Source organism: Nilaparvata lugens, chromosome 8 (assembly GCF_014356525.2).
Source record: "Nilaparvata lugens isolate BPH chromosome 8, ASM1435652v1, whole genome shotgun sequence".
Lineage (NCBI taxonomy): Eukaryota > Metazoa > Arthropoda > Insecta > Hemiptera > Delphacidae > Nilaparvata > Nilaparvata lugens.
The window spans coordinates 2,727,905-2,739,833 of NC_052511.1; the positions used below are offsets into that span (position 1 = coordinate 2,727,905).

General features: G+C 37.3%; 1 protein-coding gene across 4 annotated transcripts in view; it reads right to left on the reverse strand.

Moving 5' to 3' along the window:
* The window catches only part of LOC111055343 (N-chimaerin), a 48,078-nt gene extending 36,656 nt beyond the window's left edge, over positions 1-11,422 (reverse strand). The window contains exons 1-4 of one of the 4 annotated variants that reach the window (XM_039433742.1): positions 11,181-11,422; positions 10,666-10,728; positions 4,983-5,143; positions 4,723-4,820 (exon numbers count right to left, since the gene is read on the reverse strand). In XM_039433742.1, the coding sequence (XP_039289676.1) occupies positions 4,723-4,820; positions 4,983-5,143; positions 10,666-10,728; positions 11,181-11,205 (347 nt within the window). In that variant the 5' untranslated portion in view covers positions 11,206-11,422. Of the gene's footprint in view, positions 1-4,722; positions 5,144-10,665; positions 10,729-11,180 lie in introns of all 4 variants that reach the window. The other 3 variants (XM_039433741.1, XM_039433740.1, XM_039433739.1) reach the window with 3 other exon arrangements.
* Between the last annotated feature and the right edge of the window lie 507 nt (positions 11,423-11,929).

The following is an 11,929-nucleotide window of genomic DNA, read 5'->3' on the forward strand; positions in this document are numbered from 1 at the left end:
GGCGTGATTGAAAATGAAATGAAAATGAACTTTGTTCTGCCTTTGTTTCAGAATTATTCTAGCAGCAATTTTTCATAGACGCTGCCAGTTTACATTCATTCTATATACATTTCATAATAATATATAGAGGTAAGAGTTGCTAAATAACAGTAAATTTCGCACCTAGGGCCGAAAATGAGACTTTTCCGGCTCGAAATCGGGTTTCAAGTCCGAGGCCGTAGGCCGAGGACTAGAAAAGATTGAGAGCCGGAAACACATTTTTGCCCATGGTGCGAACGCTATTTTTCGCCATACAGAAAAATAAAACAATATACATATATGAGAATAATTGTTTATTAGGCACTTCCGAAAGCAAAACTGGAAGGTCATAGCTCTAGCAAATCTGAGGTAATCTGAATATCAGGAAATTGTCCAAGTATTTTTATTTTTTATTCTGATTTGTCGAAATAGCCTAAAAGATTATGTTCAATTATGTGGGAGGTTGAGTTTATACTTTTTTATTCTTTCAAATGACAATAAGATGATATTATTATAAATGTTTTAATTATTGAATAATAAACACAAATAATGAAAAGTTTTTGATCAGCTGTTTTAGCACAATTTGGCCAATCTGAATGTCAACGTCAACAATGCTTGTTGTCATCGACTTCGGAAGTTTAGGTTACAAGTTCTATCCTACTCTGAAAATCGAATTTGAATAGTTTATAATATTTATATCTTATCTGTATTTCATTCATCCAAATAAAATGATAGTATATTATTGCAGAATACTTTATTCAATTCTAGAAGCATAAACTGATTCCGTTACATAAACTATTTTGTAAAAACGTTCAGCACCATGGATATTGCCCAAGTAGTTCCAAAATTATCCACCAGGTTTCGTGATAAACGATTAAACGCAGGTTTGAGGTTAGATTCTATTATACTCTGAAAATTGAATTTGAATAGTTTATAATATCTTATTTGTATTTCATTTATCCAAATAGAATGATAGTATCTTATTGCAAAATACTTTAATAAATTCTAGAAGCATAAACTGATTCCGTTTCATAAACTATTTTGTAAGCACGTTCACATCAAATCAGAATCAGCTGACTTCAAGGTTATTTTACAGCCCTAGGGCCGTAAAAATTTTACCGGCCTGGTCAGAAAACAATCACTTTCGGCCTCCATATGACGCACGAAAACCAGCTTATTACATCCAAGTGGGGCGAAAAATAAATTACAATTATTATCTGCGGCCATTGCGGGGTAAATGGCACATAGATTATACATCTGGTAAGCTCAGTAAAGGGATATTTCTTTTGCGTAGACTAAGCAATATTGTCGAACATGATGTATTAATGAGTGTCTATTATGCGCACATAATTATATAGTCACTTAGCTTATGGTGTCCAGCTATGGGGAAATTGCTCTACGGCTGTTACACTTTTTAAATTACAAAAAAAAAACTCTTAGAATTATTTGCCATGCACCACCGCTTGCAAGTTGTAAACCTCTCTTTCAAGGATTAGGTATGTTGACTCTTCCTTCACTATATGTCTATGTGTGTTTGATTTACATGAGGAAGAATGTGGGCAAATATGTTATAAATAATGATGTGCATAATTATTGTACTAGACACAGGGAGGACGTGAGAGTAGATTCACACCGTTATACTGGCACTCAGACAAACTGGCAATTTACTTCTATAAAACTGTTCAATAAACTTCCTCTAGAGACTAGGCATCTAGAAATCAAAGAATTTAAAGGATCTATCGAAGCTATTCTTCTACAAAAATGCCTCTATTCAGTTGAGGAATTCTTAGTATAGCCTTAATACAATATTTGTTAAGTAGCACGCCTTCAATACCTACCTATAATTAAAAGTGTTTTCCTCCACCTACTGTCGAAAGTACTTACTTTACTCCCTGAAACATGATACTAAAGTGTCACTTTTTCGCTCTCGGTACTAAAAAACAGAAAAACTCCCTAGGGAGTAAAAGTGACTCCATTTAAATAACATGGGAAGCATCTCTATTTTAAAAACGTACATTTGGAATAGGTCAGAAGGTCTAAGCTCAGATGAGGAAGCATATAGAGTAGTCATTAAACCAACTAAATTCAATACCTCAACCAGACATTTGATCGATATATAAAATTTATGTTTTGTATGCTGAAATTATTATTACAAACTTCATATCACTATACTAGAAAAAAATTATATTTTTTTTCTTTTAATCCATGTTATTCAAAATACCAGCCAACGAATATTACTTATTAACTAATCAAATTTGAAACGGGAACTTCATCATAGCTGTAGTTGTGGCTGTCGTTGTTGTTACAACTTTAGCCGACAGATAGTGCTGTCTGAGGAGAACTGTGATTACAAGCCAGCTGTTTCTGTTAACTTTTTAGATTATGTTGTAACACATTGTTTGGTCACATACGTTTTTAAAAATTATTTTATTTGCAGTTTTTATAAAAATGTAGGTGGAGGAAAAATGTTGTGTATATCACGAGTGAAAAATGTTTTTTCTCCCTCAGGAAAATTGTTGCCCTCGGCTTCGCCTCGGGCTTCAAACTTTTCCCTCAGGGAGAAAAAACAGCACTTTTCACTCTAGATATACAAATAACTATTTATGACTTTAGACATGTTGATTGGTGTAAATGTTTGTTTGACGATTGTTTTAACATGTGAAAGTGTTTCTGACAATAAAAGTGATTTGATTTGAAAATTGATTTGATTTGATACAATGATAAGAAATTTATAAGAAAATACTGTCTACAGAGAACGAAACTTAGAGTGAAAATTTAGAGTTAAAAATTGAATGTTGAATAACAAAACTCAAAAATTCAGAAGCATAGATACAGTTTAAAATGAAATTCAGAAAACTTATAATGCACTAATATATTCATGAAGAGATTACAATGAGGTTAAATCTACAATCTGACATGTTAAGATGAAACTTGAAGTAAACTGTCTAAATTATGTTGTTGAAACAACCAAGGTTTTATAATTTTCGTGAAATTTGGGAGGGAGGTTTTCCTCCTGCCATCATTAGATTCCTCGAAGGAAAAAAGTTCTAATTAACATAGGTCCGAAAATGCTTGGTTATCAAGTTATACAGGGTGGAAGATTTCGTCTGAATTCCAGTTCCCCTGCCGAAACAAAGCCCTACGGGTATTTGTTGGCTGTTAATTAAGATGTACAATTTAGCGTACTTTATGTAAAATGAACATCTTTTTCTTCGAAATTAAATTTTTTACAAGTTCTGTAGGAAAATATTCTGTGTTGATTGCACATAGTAAATCATCTTCAAACCTTAAAGTAACTTGTTTTTTGGGACCAAGTTTCGCGTATTTCGTCACATATCTTGAAAATTACTGTAGCTATTGGTCGACAGACAATAGAGGACAACTGTATAGAGGATAACTATAAAGAAGACGATGTTAGAAAGAAAATTGGCAGTACTATAATTTGCACTGGCTTCGGGGAGTCCGATGGTATCAAGCATTCAAAAGGCACACCAGTGTTCAATGGGGGGCGCGACAGTCGAGACCGACGACATTCGAGGCCTACGACCGTAGAGGACTGTTTTACAGTCCTCTACGGTCGTAGGCCTCGACTGTCGGGAGTGTACGAAAATTAGAGTGGCCTCAACTGTCGCCTAATGCAGGCGACATTTGAGGCCACTTTTTCAGGAGTCCTCTCCCATCGTAGGTCTCGACTGTCGGGGCTGTACAAAAATTAGAGTGGCGTCAACTGTCGCCTAACGCAGGCGACATTTGAGGCCTCTTTTTCAGGAGTCCTCTACCGTCGCTGGCCTCGAATGTCGCTGGTCTCGACTGTCGGGCCTGTACAAAAATTAGAGACTCGCTTGCAGCAGGCGACAGTTGAGGACACATCCTACTGCGATTCCAGACAAAATACATTTTATAATGATTATAACTTCTGATTTGTTGAAAACTAAATAATGGAAACTTCCTTCATAAAAAAAGCATATGAACTTTGAAGGTAGATAGTGCTTATCCTTGAAGGATTTTCAGAACGATCATCTTTGTGAAGAATTACAGCTTAATCAGTCAAGTATTTCAAGCATGATGAGCTCACATACAAACAGACAGAAAGACAGACACCATCTCGTCTTATAGATGGATAGAAGATAGATAAATATTCATATTTGTCAATGAAGGAGGCATAATGCAGTAGAAATGGATTCCCATTACTTAAAAATATGTTTAGGGACCATCATCCAAGTACTGGAATGTATATGACTTGACCACCTTTGTTGACGAAACTCAACTGGAGGAGTCCTCTTTTTCAGGAGTCCTCTGCCGTCGCAGGTCTCGACTGTCGGGGCTGTACAAAAATTAGAGTGGCCTCAACTGTCGCCTAACGCAGGCGACATTTGAGGCCACTTTTTCAGGAGTCCTCTGCCGTCGCAGGTCTCGACTGTCGGGGCTGTACAAAAATTAGAGTGGCCTCAACTGTCGCCTAACGCAGGCGACATTTGAGGCCACTTTTTCAGGAGTCCTCTACCGTCGCTGGCCTCGAATGTCGCCGGTCTCTACCGTCGCTGGTCTCGACTGTCGCAGGACTCTTCTGTCGTTTGGCTCGTTTGACATCGACCCGTTCAATGTTAAGTCATGCCTAGGCCACAAACTCAAGTTCTGTCGTAAATATTTGTCAAACTCTTTAAATTTATAACGTGTACCTCACTATCTACTGATTAGACCTACCTCAAAGACAAGGTGTAAACAGGTTCATGCCGTGAGTTGCTACTGCTGATGCGAACCAAGTAGTCGCCTTCCTGCCGTAGCAAGCGGCGTGCCTCGGCCTGAGTGATGGCACCGTGGAAAGCCGCACCGTAAGTGGCATGCGATTCCTCGGCCTGAGTGATGGCACCGTGGAAAGCCGCACCGTAAGTGGCATGAGATTCCTCGGCCTGAGTGATGGCACCGTGGAAAGCCGCACCGTAAGTAGCATGCGATTCCTCGGCCTGAGTGATGGCACCGTGGAAAGCCGCACCGTAAGTGGCATGCGATTCCTCGGCCTGAGTGATGGCACCGTGGAAAGCCGCACCGTAAGTAGCATGCGATTCCTCAACCTGCTGGCAACTCACCGCATGCGGCCTGGGTGCCTCTTGCTGTAGCTTGTACACTGTAACAGTAAAACACATTTTAGTAGTAGTTCTGTGAACAGTAGACCTCACGCAGTTTTCTCATCCACAAGTATCTGGTGTCACCTGTTCACCGGCTTCTCCAAACATCTGTGTAATGCATGCAATATATAATCCACTTGTCAGCTGATTGATTATGAATAATTCTATAGTCTGATTATAATAATAGTAATAATTCGTTAATTTCACTGCATTTTTACAATAATTGGTAATACAAATACATACATTAAACATAATGGTTGAACATTACAATTGATAATACAAATACATACCTTAAGCATACTAATTAAACATAGATAATAATATTAAGCATGTAACAGAAAAAACCACAGTGCATCCCTCTTTAGGCTAAACCTGTGTTGAGGGATGTCTCGCTCTCAAGTTGAGTCAACTTAATTATAATACAGTAACATAGTTGAGGTATCAAACAATAAAGTAAATGGAATTTCTCTTAATGTTTAAATGTTTATATGTTGCGCATTTACGGCGAAACGCGGTAATAGATTTTCATGAAATTTGACAGGCATGTTCCTTTTTTAATTGCGCGTCGACGTATATACAAGGTTTTTGGAAATTTTGCATTTCAAGGATAATATAAAAGGAAAAAGGAGCCTCCTTCATACGCCAATATTAGAGTAAAAGTCGGACTATAGAATTATTCATCATAAATCAGCTAACAAGTGATTACACAGATGTGTGGAGAAGCCAGTCCTATTGCTGTATTTCCATAAGGTCTATAATTTCAATCAGGTACTTGTGGATGAGAATACTGCTTGAGGTCTACTGTTCACAGAACTACTAGTTTATTGATAAACAGAGCCCAATTCTCTAAAATGATCGTGTTTATATTTCACAGCTGGCTATACGCCATCTTAAGAATTTCGGGGATGCGATATTTTGATTTTTCACATACTCACTCACTCTCTCACTTTTTTTACTATCCACAGCTGTTTCAGCCAAGGATGAATTATAATTTTATTGTCGTTCAGCGAGTTTTCCCAAGGATGAGACCTAGTGCAATCGAATTTTTATATCATAAACCTACTATGTTCCAAATTTCGTGAGAATCGTTAGGGCCGTTTTCGAGATCCGTTGAACATAAATAACCATAAATAAATATAAATAACCAATATATACAGAAGTTGCTCGCTTATTATAATAGGATTTAGGGCCGTTTGAATAGTGACAGTTTAAACTAAATTCCATTTTAAACTGGATTAAATCCGTATTAAGTCTAGTTTGTTATAATGTGTTTCATTTTGAGTTTAAGCCACCAGCTGATTGAATCGAGTTTAAGCTTTGACTGTGCAAACTTCCCTTATAGTGATATCGGAGTAGGCCTATGGAGAAAATTCCTTTTCATTTCATATTATATTATCCTTGAAATGTAAAATTTCAAAAAACCTTGTGTATACATCGACGCGTAATATTCCTGCCAAATCTCATAGAATTCTATGAACGCGTTTGGCCGTAAATGCGTTACATACAGACTGACGAAAGAAAATCCGAGTTGAAACATAGACCTCACTGCGTTCGGTCAATTACTTCAGATACTGTTTTTAGTGTGATATAGTGATATTTATCCATAACGAAGCTCTGGAATCTGAAGATGGGCGTGATATACAGCTCGAGAGAACAACTTTAAATCTGGTAGAAAAATTAAAGTACCTGGGCACAACAATATTGATAAAGACGGGGAACTGGACAACGAAATATCTCATCGAGTAAATACAGCCTGAAAGAAAATGACTGGAATACTTTGTGATAGAACAATAAATGAAAAACTAAAGGGAAAAATTTAGAAAACAGCCGCTTTGACATATGGAGCGGAGACCCGGGCAGCTAAAAAAGCCCATGAACAAATGACAGGAAAACAAATTATTGGAAAAAATGACAGTCAATCTAATATGGATCTACAATGTCAAGAAGCACTTCAGAAATTGGATAACTGGTTAGCTGCAAATTTATGTTAAGATTAAATTATTGCAAGACTAAAGAAATCCCATTCAGAATGTCAAGAGAGGTCGAGTTAAGAATTGGAAACAGCAGCATTGAGTCTATCAGACATAAAAGTACTGGGTATAGTCATCGATTCAGAGATTTCATGGAAGCCACATTTGTCATATATGAGAGGAAGACTTATTTCTGCGATTTTTGCGATTAGACATTTGAAATTACTGCTAAAGAAAGAAACGCTCAGACAGGTATATTTTTCAATATTTCATTCCCTCTTGACATTTAGTATTGTTTTCTGGGGGAATTCGAGAGGTGTTATGGAGTTATTCAGACTGCAGAAATGGGCATTGAGAGTAATGACAGGAGAAACAACAAGAACCAGTTGTCGGCCAATTTTTAAAGAATTGAAAATCATTCCGTTGCCTAGTCTTTACATTTTCGAGACACTTTGTTTTATAAAGAAACACCAACATGAGTTCAATCATTACCTCCGTAAACAAAGCCGTAGTGCATTCGTGTGACGTCAGCACAGGTAGGGCTCCTACATCAATAAAAATTTGTTGATTTCAGCTGATCTATATCAGCTAGTGTTTTTATTGGTGTAGGAGCCCTACCTGTGCTGACGTCACACGAATGCACTACGGCTTTGTTTACGGAGGTAGTGGTTCAATACAGGAGAGGTATTTCACAATTACAGAACTCGGTACAGGCAAAACTTGAGAGACGAGGTTCATCGAACAACTCTTTATCAGCGGGGAGTAAAAAGCGCTGGTATAAGATTGTTCAATGCTCTACCTGCGCATCTCAAGGAGATGAACGGTAAGGGTTTCAAAACAATAATAAAAAATGAATTATTGAAAGTCTCCGCATATTCAATTGCGGAATTTATGGCTCATTGCGAGCAAGTAAGACTGATGAGATAAATTCTAAGACTGAGATTTTAATCGTTTAGACTGATTGACGAATCTACATACCCCTTTTAAAGATGGTCAATACATGATTTAATAATAATAACACACACTGGAGATCACTAAAATGAAGATGCTGAGGTGGAGATGCGTTGTAATTAGAAGGGATGGAATCCGAAATGTAATGATAACAGAATGAAGGTTACAGAAATATCAAAGAAAAAATACTGCAGGGTTACGGAAATGTATAGAACGATTATGTGCGGAAAAAAGATCGACGACTTAGATGTCGAAGACACTAGGAGGAGAATAGAATAGAATAACTGCCTTTATTTGTTACATAGGAGGGCGAAGTTAGGGCGCAGTCGGCCCACTCTTACACTTAACCCTCAAAGAGGAGGGGAGGACTTGGGAATAAATGGAAAAATTGCATCGCCCAAGATCTTGTAGAGAAGAGACTAACACCAAACGAAGCCAATGACCGAGACTCCTGGAAGAGACTGACCCGAAACGCCGACCCCACCTCAGTGGGAAAAGGCTGAGAAGAAGCAGAATGAAGCTCTGGAATTATTGTCTAATGTCCTATCAAAATATTGGACAACGAAGGCCAACGACGGCCAATGTGTGGATGGGTGGTTTGCCAGTGCTGGCCTTCGTTGGCCTACGCTGGGCTGGACTCCGCTCGGAAAAAATCGGAGCGATGGCCAATGAAGGCCCAGCGTAGGCCAACGAAGGCCAGTATAGGCTAGTCAACCAATACGTGCTGTTTCCTGTTTTGTCGTCTGCTCTGCTGGTTTTTCTGTGTACTGTGTGATTAAGTTGTGATTTTTGAATTAATTTTCTGCGTTATTGCGGTACTTTTTTATAATCCTCAAGTTATTGTGTTCCTTTCAGTTAATATTTTAAACCTCCTACTCCATTTTTAATTTGCCATTTTGAATACGGCGCTCCGTGTAGCGAGCGCTTGCTAACGTTGTCTACCGCTGGCCTTGATTGGGCATGCAGTGTGGATAGCAAGACCAACGCAGCCAAGCTTACAAGACTCGGCCAGCCTAATAGGCAAAGTGTGGACTAGAACACTGTTAGTCTATATATCCATAATCCAATATCGTGATCGATGACCAGGGTTCCCGGATAGATCGTGTCAAAAATTAAAACTGTATTTTACACATAGATGGCGGCGTCACAGACCAGCATAGTCATCATTGAAAAAATCCTCTAAAGAATAAAAACTCCTTCCAATGAGCCACCTTGATAGGGTGTTCCTGAACGCGGTAGGTGAGCGCCCCTTCACTGACTGCGGCAGGCAGTTGAACATCCTGATTGCCAGCACCGGAAAACAATCCTTAACCCTAGACAGTCGACGGCGCGGAACATCCAAGTTGGTCCTCCCCCGAGTATTGTAGGTGTGCACTTCCTCTCTTCTTGAGAACATAGACTGGTGTTTTTTGACGTCCATACACAGTATGGATGCCCAGACGTTGAAAAATGGGCTGGCAGTGAGCATCTAACTTGCCATAAGTCATCACACGAAGTGTTTTTTTTTTTTGAAGCAGGAGAATGACCTTAGCATGTGCTGAATGACCCCACACAAGTATTCCATACTGGATATGACAGCTGAACACAGCATGGAGCAGCATCAGCAGTCTATGGGAACTCAGAAGTCCTAGAAAGTTTTCCACAGACTTTGATGATGTGAGGTCCCCATGACAACTTGGTGTCCACGCTGAAGCCAAGCAAGGTGACAGGAGCCGATATCAACAGGTATCCGATTTCTGTTAGTCGAAAATATCCGATGAAATGCTACCTTAGTGACTAACCTCAGTAATTATTCAACTATTGATGAGTATTGAATATTAAATTCACACTACATAGTGAGTAATTGATATAGGGCTCCATATAGGGGGCAAGGTGTATATCCCTTCTATGTAGGCAATGGATTAGGGCCCCATTACACAGTTATATATCTAATCATAGATTTTTGTTTGAGTAAACTAGTGGGCCTACCATTTTTGCTGTATTTTTATAGGATAAGTGCCGGACCAATCAGAGAAGCCGTCTTTAAAATAGTCTTTCTGATTTGTTTACGTGAAATTAATCAGGATAAAAATTTAACGGACTTTTGTGCAACCGGGCCAAAGACTTGTTTTACTAAATAAGAGGAATACAAAAAGATTGTACAAGTTTATTCAATCCGAAAACAAGATACCAATTAGAAAATTTTATAATAGATATATTATTGTATGTGGTTATTAGCCCCCTGTTGGTTGAGTCGAACATCGTACTCAAAAATGTGTTGAAAACCAGAATTCACCCACAGTATCCCTGCTTGTCGTAGGATAGGGAAGTATAGGGAAAACTCCTGGTTCTTGTAAAGGACACAGGTATTGGTTTGCCTAACTAACATACTACTTGGGAACACAATATGCTTCGGTTGACGTGTGGGGTTCTTTGAACCTTTAGATTTTTGAATCCGTACTTTCAAAAACAATAAACAATGTGGTTATTAAATATGTAATGGTCTAATAGAAAACCAAATTTTTTATGGAGGTTAGTTATTTTTTTCAAATAAATGACTGTACAAATTAGCCCTTGGGAACATATTTTTTTTAGACAAAGTTTGTAAAAATTTAACTTACAGTCCGGCTTCCAAACGGGACATACTGGAGAGGACGGCTCCACTACTGTCTGGGTGTCAACACCTAAAAACCAAAATTAGAATTAAAAGAAAAGCAGCGACATAATTTTAATAAGCCAAGATTAAATTACTCATAATAAATCTAAAATAAATTGATTAAGCTGTAGTTGATGGTGAATTGAATGCGGTATTTGAACTTTTGAGCGATGATAATTTTAAGTTAAAAGCATTGACAGGTTAGTATCAGAGGTCAAAGCTTTAAATTTAACAAATTAAGTAGGAATAATTTAAGTACACTCAACATCCTATTCCTGACAATAGTTCCATAAATACTTGTTTTATTTTAACAAGAATATTAAGTTGATTTAAAGATTCACTGGCAGCAAAAACTGATAATATGATCCCACACATTTTATAGTGGGTGTAGGTATAACCACATATACAAAGTAAAGAATATTATATTCAAAACTGAAAAAAACTTGATTATAAAATACATTTTTAACAGTAATATATTACCATCTTTCCAAGTGTTGGCTTCCATTGATTTCTATTATAAAATATATTTTTTCATTTATAAAACATCAAATGTATGAACATATGGAGACCAATACCTTGACATCTTCTAATAATAATTGCACAGAATAAACATGTTTCACACAAGTTATTTCATTACTAGTATTGTATGTTGTTTATAGAGGAATAAGTTTTATTTTTCTTAAAGCAATATTGCTAAATATTTACAGTAAATTATACATTGTTAACTAAATAACTATTTCATAACCTGAAACTTTTATTGAAAAAACATTGAAAATGTTGTTATGAAATAGAAAGTGATTGTAGAACTATAGAGTGGTAAAAGTTTAGCATCGATTTGATGGATTTCAGTAGCTTTGCCAGTAAAAGCCCTATTTCAACGAACTGAAATCTACTAAAATTAGAATGAAACGTTTGCCACTATCTTGTTCAAAGGGTCGTATAGTCGAAGTGTGACTAGAATACTGTTTAATACTGTGGTTTTGATACACTACAAAACACATTTTATTTAAATTGAGTTCAATTAACTTCGAATCGAATACTTTTTCAAATTACACCTATTTTTTCTTCAATTTTATTTTGAGCAATGAACCGACTTATGTTCACTCTGCAAATTGGAGAAACACCTATTCAACTGTGGGAGCATTAGTACAGTGTTCCTTCTGAAGCCCTATCATCATAGACAGACAGTAGAGAGTGGAGAGTAAATTAGTATAATTTTTGGACACTAG